Source organism: Corvus moneduloides, chromosome 1 (genome assembly GCF_009650955.1).
Source record: "Corvus moneduloides isolate bCorMon1 chromosome 1, bCorMon1.pri, whole genome shotgun sequence".
Lineage (NCBI taxonomy): Eukaryota > Metazoa > Chordata > Aves > Passeriformes > Corvidae > Corvus > Corvus moneduloides.
In genome coordinates this window covers 59556423-59571205 of record NC_045476.1, presented here as the reverse complement: position 1 = coordinate 59571205, position 14783 = coordinate 59556423, and the positions used below count along the sequence as shown (strand labels likewise).

Here is a 14783-nt window from a genome sequence, read left to right as displayed (position 1 = left end):
ACATTATGGTTTTTGCACTTGCACCTCATCTGATGCACTGATGCCAGCAGGAAGAAGCACTTACCTATGTTGGCCTTGGTGTTCCAGTCTAGAGGAGAGTTTTTAAATCAATAGCATTGAATGCTTTGCTCTCAAGGAGTTGCCTCCCAGATAGATGTACAGCTTGTGAGGAGACTCCCATCAGTAGTATTTTTACAGACTGGTAGCATTCCTGATTCTCCTAAGTAGAACATTGTTGGGGTTTTTTCCAGCAAAAAGATCAATACTGAAAACAGATAGGTGAACGTTAACAGTATGTTGAGAAATGCTTGCTGTCAAATGGAGCATTTTCATACCTTTGCAGGGAGATGAGAGCAATATGTAACTGTGTCCAAGAACACACATCCCATAGGGATGGACAGGTGTCCTGTCAGAATGCATTTGGCATAAGGGAAATAAATGACTGGACATACTTGCAAAAAACCCCTCAAGAAATAGTGTATAGAATGCAGTAATTTCTTGTTGTTTTCCATGCATTGGGCATTATGGAAACTAATAGCAGCTGTACCAAATTAGTTACCCTCTTTCTTATGTTGTAAGGTTGTGAGAACTTCAGTTTTAGAATAGTTTGGGCATGACTCATGAAAAGTAACTTCAGAAGTGTTTTTTTATGTTGATCAGGTTTGATACATAAAGTTTTTGACAAGCAAAATACTTTTAGTTGGTATTTTCATGGAGATTTTTGCACTTGTCAGCATTAAGGGAAAGATAAATACAAAAGCACAGTAATCTGAGATATTAACTGGCATTTTCTATGCCTTAAAAGTTACTGCACTTGGAAAGTATGATAAATATTTAGCTTTTTCTGCTTTTGTGTATCTTTAGATATGTGTGTAAAAATATGGATTATTTTTGTACCTCAGGCTTTATTTCAGAGGAGATTGAAATATGTGATTTGGGATATACTTCCTGACTAGCTGAGACTACATTGTTCATCCAGGTGTGGAAGAACATCTGTGTTATCCTGAAGTCTTTAATTATGTGATCACTTACTGTTTTTTTTCCCTCCCTGGAATCCTTGTTTTACCTGTTACATAGACCATAGTGTATGCCCTTAATGAGCAGCTGTTGGGTGTTTTTCTTTTCTCCTCCTTAGCTTTGTGTCCTCATGCTTACTGTTACACCTTGCTTTGAAGTCAGAAATCTGAATTTTTTCTTGAGATTTTGCTTCTTTTTAATAGGAGTATGTCTGAAATTTTGTTCACTTTACATCGCAGTTATGTGAGAAGAAAGACACTACTTACACTTTATGGATGGGGAAACAAATCCATCAGGGTTCTGTAGTGTCGTTCTTCAGGTAACTCAGGATGTTGTATTCCATTTTAGGAGTTCAGGGTGTAGTCTCCTTCTGGATCTCTTAATGCAGAATACTTTTACAGATCACACCTGTATAAACTGGGCATCCAGAAGAGATACAATAAAAGACAGAGGTTGGTTCAGTTGATTCTGTGACATCCCACAGAATTTTTGTGGCAGAGAGAGAAATAAGAATGCTGTTTTGCATCACAGTTTTTTTGTTGGTTTTTGTTTTGGTTTTGGTTTTTTTATGTGTTTTTTTTTTCTTTGTTGGTTTGGTTATGATAATTATGAGACTGTTTTCTTTCACAGCTTCAGTCTTGTTTTTTCTCTCTTCTTTGTGTGTAACAAACGCTACAGTGCTGCAGGTCTGTCTTGTGCATTGAATGAGTCAGGGCCTGTTGGGGGTGGTGGGAATAGAACGTGCAGTCGTGTTGTAACGCATATGCAATGTGAACTGAGCTGTTGGAACAGACCACACAGCTGTGCCCAAACCTTACAGCATTTGATGGAGCAACTGTAATGTTCTCTTTATAGTGTGTTTCTTTGCTCTTACTTGAAATATGAAATGGTATTAACTGGAAGGCTCATAAGAAGAAAATTATCTTCCTGCTCTGCTATGTCTGCCTCTCTGTGTAATATGTGGTGGTTTTCTGGATAGACTGTTGCTGAAAAGGGGAGAATGTGATACTCAGCCAATAGGTGTCATGTCCTCATTGCTAGCAAAAGCGTTGGGTTGAATTTTAGGCTCTGGAACAAGCTGTTACAGTTTTGGAATATATGGGGAAGAGAGGTAATAAAATAAAAATGTTCTCTTGAAGTGAGAAGGAAAAAGACATTAATTTTTTTGTAGCTAGAACATTTAAACTGTTCTCTATGGTTTGGACACAGTTCTTCCTGAAGTGAGAATAAAAATTGTTTAAATCTTGCAGGCAATTTTCCCCCTTCGCTTCTAAGCAAGACACTAATTCCCATTTGATTTCTTACATTTAAAGCAGCACTGTCTTTATTAAAAAAGCTAATTTTCCACTGGGAAGGACAAGTAAGTAGAGCGTGCCAATCTACTGCTGTGAACATGTCTATGCAGTATGTTGCAGAATGGGATGCAGGATCTCTCTGGCCAGTGCCAGCTAGGCTGATACGGGCAGGCAGAGCTTGCTAGCTTTGGTTCAAGACAAAGCCTGTGAGCCTTGTTACAAGCCTGTGTGTGCATCTTCTGTAGAAGGATGGAATGTAGGGGTGTGCTAAAGAATTACAACTTAGTAGCAAAACTCGGATGGTTTCCTTTTATGATTGGTTGTTATGGCAATAGTATGCCATTGTATTTGACATTTTCTACTTTCCCTTTTATCCAAATGTGATCTCTGTCAGGGTACTTGTTTTTCTTTTTTAATAACAGTGACCTTTATTGAAAACTGTAGTACTAAGTATGATTAGAGAGGGAGGTTTGCTTTTTTAAACTGTCATAAAAACCATAAAAACATAGCACTGGCATGTGTTGAAGTGTGGATGTTAACTGCATTGGAACATGTGCACATTGCTCCAGTACTCAGCGTAATTAATGTATGTTGTGTCCATTGTACACTGCATTATTTTCTTGTGTGAGATCTTCTGTTCTTTAAAAAATGCCTTGTTTGTTCTTCTTAAGGCCTCCACTTATGACTGCTACAGGCTGACCTTGCTTGTGAGTTTGATCTTTTCTCTGTAACTTGAGTTGCTTGTTTCTCTTGCAGCCTTTGGATATCCCTGACGGTCGAAGGGCCCCGTTACCTGCTCACTATCGTAGTAGTAGTACCCGAAGCATTGACACTCAGACTCCGTCTGTCCAGGAGCGCAGCAGCAGCTGCAGCAGTCACTCACCATGTGTCTCTCCCTTTTGCCCTCCTGAATCTCAGGATGGGAGTCCCTGTTCAACAGAAGATTTACTCTATGACCGTGATAAAGGTGAGAGTAGAATGGCCTGCCTTTACCTATGGGAGGCATGTGATGTCCTGCTTTTACAACTACCTTCATTTTACTCATTACATCAGTTTTTGTTTTTGTTTGATGGCTGTGGAGGGATTGAGGATTTATCTGAAAATTGGTTTTGTTTGTTTACATATCTTTTTCCCTCTTGTTTGTGAAACTTCACAAACATCTTCCATAAATACGTCAGAGGAGCACAGCAAACAGTTAATTATTTATGAAGATTCTAATGTGAAGAATTCAGACTGTAACATGTTGACATTTAAGAAAGGTTTCAGGAAGGTTTGTGGTAGACTGTATATTTACTGTAGGTGAGTTGCTTGCTGTTCAAAATGGTGATGAAGTTTTGGACTGCTTTTAAAAGTACTCTGCTTCTGAACTCTTACATTCCACCTGAAGCTATTTGGTGAGGAGTTCAGATACCTGTTTGAACAACCTGATGGAGAGTAATTACTTCTTTGTGTATGCTGCATAACAGCTCAAAAATTCTGAATAATTTATGTGTTTATCAATATCCTGCTTTTTTTAAGTCTGTAAAATGTTGTTTGTTTCTATAGTGGGAGTACAGCTGGAATTTCAGTAATTAAGAGTTACTGACAGACTACGGAGTATGGGAATGTAGGCACCAGTGTGAAAAAGACTGCGGCTTTTTTTTGACAACAGTTTGCTAATAAAATTACCCTTGTGCTTCTGGTCAGCTAGCTGAAACGTGGACTTCAGTATGGAGGATGTAGGATTTGAGTAAATCATGCAAACTAAGAGGAGTAAGTTTCACAGAGGAAATGAAAACTTCTAAGATTTAGCATATATTTACTAATAAGCTAAAGATAGTATTTTGAGGTTATAGGTAAGGTTAAGCTTTTTTCTGTAAATACTGTCTGTTTGTTAATTGCTAAGGTAATTTGGGAATAGGATTGGGGAAGTCAGCAGGAGAAATACTAGCTTTTCTTGATTTCTGAAAAGTATTTTTTTCCCATCTTGGATTTAAAAGGAAGTAGTGGAAAACAAATCCATCTGCCCAAATCCTGAACTGGGGGTGGGTTAAGTTAACCACATTAAAGTAAAAGTCTTAAGTCAACATGATAGTTGGCTGTGCTCCAAAAATAACAGTGGTATTAGCTTACCCCCACCATACTCCTCTTAGACTACGCATGTGAATTTTAATATGTTGTCAAGACTGATTCACTATAGAAACATCCACTAAAGTATTAGCACACCAAAAGCCATCTTGACAGGTAAATTGGTTCATATATGTCTTGATAACAAATATAAGTTAAAAAGCAAGGAAATGAATAATTCCTTTTGCAGTTAGTACTTTGTTATCACAGTAATGGGAATTTTCAGCAGTACATTTATTGGCAGTAGCGAGTGAAGACAGTTTGAAATAGTGCATCTAGCCTTTTTAATGCTTTTCAAGGCTTTTTATCTCCTGCCTTGTATTTTTTGAACAGCTGAATGGAGCGAAATTTATGAGTAGATACTTATTATTTGTGGATTTTGGTTTTAAGACTGGCTTTAATGCTAGGCTTGTATCAAAAGTCTTCTCCAGTAGTAGTGTGTAGGTGATGGTGATAAACAGCCAGTTTTTTAAGTCATCATGATGGCATTTTAAAATCAGTTTAAGTAAGGAATGTAATACTGTGCATATGAAAAATGAAAGTTTGAACTGCTCATCACAACTTAATTCTTTAAGGCCAAGATTAAAAACTAGGAAAATATGTAGCAGTTTTCCAAGAGAAGGTAATTTGTTCAGAGGTTATAAAAACATAGTCAGAAAGGTGCTTTTCTACTTCTAGATTATCCAGATAGTACAGGCCAGTTGTTCTGAATGTTACTCAAAATCATTAAATTATAGATAAATGAGCAGTATAGGTAGAAATACCAGAGAACAACAAGTTATGAGGGACAATTTATTACATTTGTTGTGGATGTTACCTGCTGTGTACAATAAAAACTTGGGAAGGTTTCCACACCTTCATTTTAAAGGCTTTTGTGATGCTAGAGGAAAACCATCATCAGTTTTTTGTGAGGCCTGTTAAGTTCGGAAAAATGTATTGTGTAACCAAATGTAGATGTTTTAACTATGTTTTCTTGTTATTTTTCTCAATGCTTGATTTTCCTCTTGATGGGAATAACTTGGGTTTACCATTAAAAAGAGGAATTATCAGCATTATTAATGGTTCCGGGGTGTGTTGCTGAATAAGAAAGGAAGGTTAGTTTGACTGAGAGACATAAGCAGTGAGAGGAGCCCATGATCCGTACAGACACAGCACTGCTTTACATTCCTAAAGCATCTTTTACTTTTTGTGCAAAGCTGTGCTTTGGCCTGAGGCCCTCACAGCTGTCCTTTGGACTCTATCAGCTGTTGGGTTTATCTTTTTGCAAGAAGCTGTTAAATAATTGAATTTTTCAAAAGCAAGTGAAAGCTAATTTTCAGGAAAGGCCCACAATATTGCTCTGAACACAGTATTGATTAGAGCAGACAAGGAAGGGTTGGGAAAGAAGGTATTTTCAAGGCACCTGGCTTTATGATTTTATATTAAAACCACTGGTTTCACTAGATCTGTTTTGTGATGCTCTGGTCCACGAAACTGTAATTCAGAGCCCTACATAGCATTCTCGGCAGCTGTGACAGAGGTGAAATTCAAAGGCATCCGAATGTATAAGCAAATGAAATTTGAGGGGTGTTTTTTTGACAAATAGAGATGGTATACCCTGTTTTTCAGGGATTTTGATTTAGGTGCCTTTACATAGCATTTAGTAGTCCCACTGTTGCTAGCAGGCTCTTACAAGTAACATGTTCATGAAGATGAACTGAAGATACTTGTTAAATTCTGGGCATCTGATTCGTAGTTTTTTAAAGGGAGGTTGTTAGCGAAGTCTTTGGATAGTCTTATTATGTGTTTTTGAACATATCAGAACAAATCGCAAGGCTCACTGGCAAATGTTTGTTTACGTATTGTCACTCAAAAAACTGTTCTACGGATTCTTTTTTAGTTAGCCTCTTTAGTTGTTCTAATGTGTGCAAGGTGTAATTTCTGGTATTGAGGTTAAAAAGGTATTTTTAGTGTTTTAATGACAATCTTAAAATGTCTTCTAGATAACAGAATATATCTGTTTTAAGTATGTGTCCAGAAATTTCGTGTGATAAGGCTCCATATTGTCTGCTGTGCATTTGTGGCAGCAAAACTGCCCAAAGATTCCATGGTCACTGTGAGCGGGGTGGAATGGGGTGGGTGGGCTGGGACACGCCGGCAGGGCGCCCCCTGCTGGTGGGACGTGAGGGCTCGGCCTTGGGGCCTCGGAGAGCAACAGCGGCACAAATCAAACACTCGCACAACACTCGAGATTTGCTGCGTCTGTGTCGTCGGGGATTAGTGATGGGATAGATTAGCACTGCAGAGCTTACAGGATACACAGGTGGAGACTGTCTTAAGCTGTGAATTCCACTTCTTGCCGCTTGTGGCCTGTGTTCCCAGCCCCTTCTGCTCTCACCCAACACCCGGCCTGTACGTGCGGGTCTGCTCACAGCCACACGTGTTCTTCAAATAGTGCGTGCTGTGCGTTTGGTCAGAACGAAAGTCTAACAACTCGTAGGCTTTAAAAGCAGGGAGGGTAAAGAGAGATACTTGTTTAGCAGCTGCCCTACATAGAAAGTTTCAGCCAGACAGGGCTAACTAAACCAAAACCTTGTCTGAAAGCTGAACTGGCTAGTAGACAAGATTTAGAATCTTCCAAGAACTGACTTAACTTTGAATTCTGTTTGATTCTTCCCTTGAATGTACTGCCATGGTTTTCCACTATTTGGTGAAATGAACAGTAGTACATTCTATGTCTCTAATTTTTTAAATAGAAACTTGGATCTTCAGTTTTAAATATTAGAAGGAGGAAACAAACTGTCTGGATTCTGTTAATGATTTCTGTGTTTGGAATGAGCAGTGTGGGCCAACAGTGGAAAGCTGCCAACAGGACCATCATGCTCCCAACTTGGCAAATATCTGTATCGTTTCTAAGCACTTTCTGCCTTAGTAGTTAACACCAAAAATTCTGTAAATAGAAGTTCTGTATTCACTCCACAGCAGGAAAGAGCTGAATAATCAATATGCTACTGAGGTTCACTTCAACTTACTTTTTTCCTCATATCTTTCATAATAAGTCTTCAAAGGGAAATGTGACATTTGAGTTGATTTGTTTCTTGTTGTAAGAGGAAGCAGAAATGTTTCAAAACAGCTAATATTAGCCTTTGTATTGGAGTCATGGTAATATAAAAGTTTGTGTAGTTACTCTTTGCAAGCTGTTAAAGACAAATCTGTCCACTTGTGTGAGGTTAGATCACAGTGCTTGAAGCTTGGGTAGCTGAAAGGCGACACACATGCACAACAGCAAAGTAAACAAAGGTTATAAACTTGAGTTAAAAATAAGGTACCCCACATTAGTGGAAAGATTCCAAAAGAGCTAAAGCAAGAGCAGCTGTTTCTCTCCAAGTAAGGTGTATTTGTAAGTTGGGTCCCCTTTAATTTTAATATTTCATTTTTTAATTGTAATCCTAAGCAGGGCATAGGGAACCACTAATACAACCCTGGGAGAGATGTTGCTCTTTGAAAAGGTAGAAGCCACTGCAGAAAGCTAATTTTCTGTGGATAGCTATTTCTGTACCTACTTTATTTCCTTAATGCATTCACTGTGATGTTGCTAGCATGACTGCTTAAAGGGAGCCCTTTCATAGACTTAATATTTCAAACTTTTGTGCTGCTGTCATTACTGGACTTGAGCCTTCTCTCATACTTTCTGAGAAGTACCAACAAATCTGCCCATTGCCTTTTGTCTTAGATCTTCACACCTTTAATTCTACGTGTGTCTGGTTACAATACACACATACAGCTGGAGTTACGAAGAATACCTGTATCATATAGCCAGTAGTGATGAGAGAATTAAACTGCAGAAGTTTTATTCTGGATACTAAAGCAACTTCACAACTGTGAAGCAAGTAAGATAAGACATTGTAATGATGAGGTAGCAGTACCTGTGTCACAAACTTGTTTTATTACAGCTTCTGAGCTGTTCACGAGACTAATAAGGTCAACATTCCAGTGAAGAATTATGTTTTAAAATAAGACACAAGGTGTATATGCACATTTTTAATAACACTGTTTATACAGTGAGAAGGCATTTTCTCATTACCACTCATAATTCTTCTGCATGTATTAGGCATATTACCTTGTTCATTTATGGTTTTTGAACTACGTAATAAAGAATGTATTTGTTTCCAGGATCACAGCTCTGCTTTGTTCCGATTGCAGTGTTCTGGATAAAAATATCCTCCTGTTACGTGTTGTTATGCGATAGATTGCTGCTGCACCGAAGCTGTTATTCAGAAGAAATGTGCTATACAAGGGTGTTAGAAGTAGCCTGCAATAAAGGAAACGCTGTGGTAGAAGCAAACCAGCGTAGTGGCTAAATTGTGAAAAAGGCATCTTGTTTGGAAATCGAATTTAATTAAAAAGCACTCTCAATCTCTAGTAATATAACTGCTTTAAATTTTCAGACAGTGGGAGTAGCTCACCGTTGCCCAAGTATGCCTCATCTCCCAAACCAAACAACAGCTACATGTTCAAACGAGAGCCCCCAGAGGGATGTGAGCGAGTGAAGGTCTTTGAGGAAATGTCGTAAGTAATGCCTTTTATATCAGCTGGTATCTGCAAAGCAGTAAACCTGTTTACTGAGCCTATTCAACTGCAGATGAATAAACTATTCCAGCTGATGGGTTTTTCAGGAGCAAACTATTCTTATAGTTTGTGCAGAAGAGAAGTTGAAGTGTTTACATTGGTGTGAAGAGAAAATGGAGTCTTTTACCTCTTTTTGTGCACTTATAAAAGGCAACAAAAATCCAAGCAGGAAAGATAAGGTACATTAATTTCCTAAGCATTTATTTAAACCTCTTTCCATGTATTTTTTATAACATTTTAAATTTTCATGGCTTAAACAGAAACTCTCCTTGTCATAATTACCAGTTTCAAGCATAGGTTGCATTTTGATATGTATTAAACATATAAAATGGAATGAAAGATATGTAAAACATTTGTAGATGGTAGTATGCTTATGGCATAGACTTGGCTCAATATTTTTGCTGAGCAAGAAATTGGAAGTTAAACTCTTGGACATCATGTCTTTTTTCCCTAGACCCAGCAGTATTTGAGCACAGCACATGCTGTTGAGGTTGCATGCTAAGCTCCTGTGGATGAAAGAATTAAGGAGGGGACGTTTCTTGCTCTAACAACATTCGTTGCCTGCTGGGTGGTGAAGGGAGCAATGTTGGGTTGTGGAAAAAGCCTCCAGACAAATGATGGAATATGGGAAAGGAGAGGTCTTTTTATGGAGGTCCTCAAAGGGATTTAAAATGACTGAATATGTTGTTGCTGCATTGCCTATGAAAGAAAAAATTGTGCCATTCGAAATTCACTGCGGCATTTTTCGTGTGCATATGTAGTGCAGATTTTTTGTGCTGGAAGTTGCATGTTTGTCCAGTAATTACCAAGTCATTTTTTGTGATGGTACTATTTTTAATGCTGTGGATCAGTTAGCTGACTACCAATATGGAAGATGTTTGCCCCTCTGTCCAATTAATCCCATTCCTTGTCATTCACATTTTAGCAATGTGTAGAACCACAAAGTTCATGATGTGAAAAACATCTCAGCTGGCCAGATATATAATCTTTTTTCTCGTTGTAGGTCTCGTCAGCCTGTCTCAGCCCCTCTCTTTTCATGTCCTGACAAAAACAAGGTTAATTTCATCCCAACCGGATCAGCTTTCTGTCCTGTAAAACTTCTGGGCCCCCTCCTTCCCGCTTCAGACCTGACGCTGAAGAACTCTCCAAACTCTGGTCAAAGCACAGGTTTGAGCACCCTGACTGTTGAGCAGCTTTCGTCCCGGGTCTCTTTCTCATCTCTGTCAGATGACACCAGCACAATGGACTCCCCAGAGATCCCGGTACAGCAACCGTCCCAGCAGCAGCAGCCGCTTTTGCAAGAAATTCAGACTGAAGACCATTCCTCTCCTCAGAGCTACATGCTAATCTAGAGCAAGGTGGAGCAGGCCTCTGCCCTGAGACAAGGAGTGAGGAGATCCTGGTTCAGATACATCTGCATGAGGTGGCAACCTTTCAGAACACCACGGAATACTTAGCAGCATTCAAAAAAATATCTCAACACTGTTCTTGGCAGGGACAGAATCCATATTCAGCATTTTTTGGTGAGAAAGCAGTAATGCCTGCAGAATTCATATATCATTAAGCGTTTTAAGTGGAGACTATGCATTTCATAGTACGTTTGACCAGATTAGTACTGTGTCCTGTGTTCTGTTTCAAATTCTACAGTATAAATAAGCTCTCTCTATATATAAAAAAATGTTGCCTGTCTGAATAGAAAATGTCTTGCTGTGTTGTGTCCTATGGAAAATACTGTACTTCAGAATTATGTTTACAATTGATCCAGGTGTTTATGTTTCTAACTTCTGTAATACACACAATGCAAAAAAAAAAAAAAAAAAAAAATGGCCACAGCAGTTGCACAGTGCCCACCCTATGGCCTAGCTTCAGGTACTTCTCTTGAAGTGTAAACTCAGGTAACTTGGAATGTATATCATATTGGAATATAAAATATTTTACAGCTACAAAGCTAAAGAGGGAACATCACTCTTTTGCCTTTCCTTGTTTTATGCATTAATATTTCCTCATTACATTCCACTTTCTTGGAATAAGTGCATTCAGATCCAGGTGAATGATGACCCTGGACATGGGTGAACATGAGGAGAACCAGCAAATCTGTGATGTATATCACTTTGTCATGTGCTTACAAGTAAAACAACTGTTGCATTTACTGTCATTTCAATAGATGTAAAATTGTGGCATTTAAAGGTTTCAGGTGTTGCTCAGTTAATGACTGTTAAACTGTTGCAAATAAAGTGTTCAGTACTAGGCTGTACATGAGAAACATTCCACATTGTGTGTGAGAGGATTTTGAAAGACAAGAATGTTTTTGTTAAAGGACAGAAATTCTTTCAGGTTTCACAGGGGGCGATTGGGGATTTCCTCTCAAGGTTTTTGTTGGCAGTTAAGGATGTGAAATGCTACTGTTACCGTCTAAAAGTCAAATTAATGTTTAGTTTCTCTTTTGGAAATGTTCGTTCATTTGCTGGTTGGAAATAGGTTTTCAGATTTTGTTGAGCAGTGTTAGAAGAGCAGCGTTTTATTTATGTAGTGAGTAATTGTGTTTGGGTGAAAGTCCAGAAGTAGCAAGTGGGTGTTCTAAGAGGGGTGGGGAAAACAATAGTTTTAAGTTCATGTTACTTAAAGCTTCTCCCATAACTTTCAGTTACTTGTGTGTGTAAAAGTGTGCTTTCCCCCCTCCTTAAGTGTGAATAAAAGAAAAATCCATGTAAAATAATCCTGGTTTTGCAGGCTGGACACTTTCTCAAAACAGTACATGGCAAGATTGGGTTTGTGGTGCTCTTCTATTGTACTGGAAAAAGAGGAGCATTGCTTTCAGAGATAATTTTCTGTGATACAAAGAGGACCCCAAAGGCAAAATAAACTCGGTGTTCTTGCTCCATTGCTTTCAGCTCATTGGAACTCTGTTTATGCTGTCTACTCCTAAGAGAATAAGGTTCACCTTTTCCAGGAATTGAAGAGATTAGTAGCCTGCAGCTACTAGGAGCATTTAAACTTGCTCTTCTATGTTTTTTTCTGCTTTTGGAGATGAGATTGGAGGGGGGTGAGAGTGAGCCACCCCTCACCACTAGTGAGGTGAGAGGGGGGTGAGAGTGAGCCACTACTCACTAGATATGTGCTTTTTATGGAAATAAAGCATTGCTTCCTTTTTATTACTGAGTTTTTGTTAACGCTGTCTTACAAGGTGGAATTTGCAGCCTATAAAACATCCACTGTTTTTTGACTCCCCTTGCAGAAAATGTAGAAGGAGAGAGGTCTGTCTCTAACCATTTTCATGTGAAAAAGCTTCGTGAAACACAACAGCCATCTTTAACCCTACTAATCTCAGGCCTAGGTGAAAACACTATATATTTTATAGACTGAAGATAAAGGGCAGAAAATACTCATGATGTAAGTATCAATTCCTTTTAATATTTTTCTTTCTAGACTAACATTGCAGTATGATGACCTTTTTATGCTCTGGTTATGTCCAGATAAGAAATTATAGTCTCAGTTATTGGTGTTAGGTTTCCAGGGGATATGATGAGTGGTTTTTAGGTCAGTGCTGAACTCTGTACAATATTGGCAATGCCATTACATGTTCTTTATATTTTTTCCATGAGAAACTAAATATTAATTAAAATGCACATTTGTTCTTAGCAGAATTGAAGGTTTTGAACCAAATGTGTTAAAGCTAATGCTTTGCCATGTAAATTTCCCAGCAGTTGTTTATCTCAATTGTATTCTACATCCAGCTGTAGAAATTTGTCAAATATTGTTTAAAGTTTTGTACATAGTTGTACTGTTATTTCTAGCCACTGTGCTGAACAGTATTCAAGTTATCACACAATATTGCTTTACACAAGGAAATGTGTGGCTTTTGTTTTGTATTTTTTTCGGTATAGAAGTTCCTGTGTCTTATTTAAATAAAAATTATAGTTAAAAAAAAAAAAGTGGTGGGGACAACACACAAAAGCAGTAGTTCATTTATTTGTTTTGGAAACTCTGCATGAAACACCATAGAAGGAGATTAAATTTTAGTATTGTTCCAAATTTACATCTAGAATAATGCCAACCACGTATGACTAGTGTGCTATGTCTTCTACAACAAGATAATCTCTTATCTATTGATTTTTGCATAATGCTGTACTCAGAAGCAGGGAAAAACCCTAAAAATAGCTGAATGCTTAAATATGCTTTAAATAGCATACTCTGTTTCTACATAGCACAGGAAAAATACTAGTTATGAGTTATTTGAAACGATGTATCTGCTGCTGTGTATGTGGTATGGCTAATTTCAAATTATCTGTTGAAAATTATGAAAGCCATTAGATGTTTCACTATGTGAAACTAAGCTAAACCCCTAAAGGATGTGGTATAAATCTACTGACAGTCTTGGTTTCATGTTGTTTTGTATGACTCAAATGATTGTCATTTGACTTGAGGAATAATTCTTTCCAGATGGGGGTGAGGGGGAAGGAGGAAGAAAGAAGGATAATATTTAAATCCATGTAAATCCTCCAAAGTCAGTGTTTACTGAAGAGCACTATGGCAATAACCATCAAGAATGGATTAATGTTTATGGTCATCAGTCAGTGGAAATTTTTTCGGCATCCCAAAGATTGCAAGGTTTCTATGTGACTATGTTAAAAACATCAGCTGGAACTTAACTAAAACTCCTGTGCAGGGTCAGGAGTTGGACTTCAATGACCCTCGTTGGGTCCCTTCCAGCTCAGGATATTCTGTGGTTCTGTGATCACACCCTGCTACGAGAGTGCTTCGTGTCCTTCAGTGAGAAGTGGTGTCATTTCAGCCATTTCATCCTCAGCTTGAAGGGGTTCCTAGGAGTAGCTTTGTGACCATCCTGTCCCCTAAATGGATTTGGCTGCAGCAGTTTCGGGCTGTCCTTGAGTGGGAGTTTTCTCAGGAAGTACTTTGACAAAGGTGTGTTGCTGTGCAGAGATGAGCTGCAGTTTGTGTCACAGGGAACTCCTAAGTATCCTCATGAACCTAGGCCTTGTCTGCTTAGTCACATTTTGGTTTTTTTCCCACATGAGCCACACTTGGTGTGCTCTGTTTAACTCACTGCCTTTGTCTTCCCCAAAGCCAAAACAAGGAGTCTGAAAAGCACTGAGAGTAGAGAGCTAATGAAATAATTTTGCCTTGAGTCTCTCTTTTGTGAATAAAAGATCTTGAACATACATACATTTTCTAGTAATTCATGGCTCTGGAAGTGAACACATCAGAGACTGGAGGACTCTGTAAGGGGAGCCCTTGGCTGTATATGCTGGGGTAGGGGACAAAAGATAGTGAGTGAACCTGCTTCTTACAGGAAACGGTGCTGTCAGGGAAGTGATTTCTGGCTTCCTGACAAATTAGCTCTTGGGAAGGGGCAGATACTAGCACAAGGATAGAGCCTCAGTATCTTCACAGTATAAGCATAAGGAGTAACACAAACGAGAAATTGTGATTTCAGCCAATATCTCTAATCCATTCAGTTGCAAGGAAACACCATCGAGGCTTAGCAAACCAGCTCCTGGCCTTGCTCCAGGGTAACGGATTGGGACCTTCAGACATTACTTGAGGTACAACCCAAGCAGTTTGGAGATAACAGATAACTAGTAGAAGTTAGTCAATTACTGTTGTAAAACAGCCTGCCTTGCTGTGTAAAATACAGCCATGAAAACAGATTTGAAGCTACTCAGTTGGGAGGAAATAACTGAAGTCCACGTTATGTATATGTCCAGAACATAAATGCAAGGAAAAAGTGAATTAAAG

General features: G+C 38.5%; 1 protein-coding gene across 4 annotated transcripts in view; it reads left to right on the top strand.

Annotated features, from left to right (window-relative positions):
* Positions 1–12797, top strand: part of GLCCI1 (glucocorticoid induced 1) — a 54359-nt gene extending 41562 nt beyond the window's left edge. For 3 of the 4 annotated variants that reach the window (XM_032111310.1, XM_032111299.1, XM_032111288.1), the window contains 3 exons: positions 3069–3279; positions 8846–8966; positions 10030–12797. In XM_032111310.1, coding sequence (XP_031967201.1) covers positions 3069–3279; positions 8846–8966; positions 10030–10378 — 681 coding nt within the window. In that variant the 3' untranslated portion in view covers positions 10379–12797. Of the gene's footprint in view, positions 1–3068; positions 3280–8845; positions 8967–9092; positions 9206–10029 lie in introns of all 4 variants that reach the window. The other variant, XR_004240659.1, reaches the window with a different exon arrangement.
* Positions 12798–14783: the final 1986 nt, after the last annotated feature.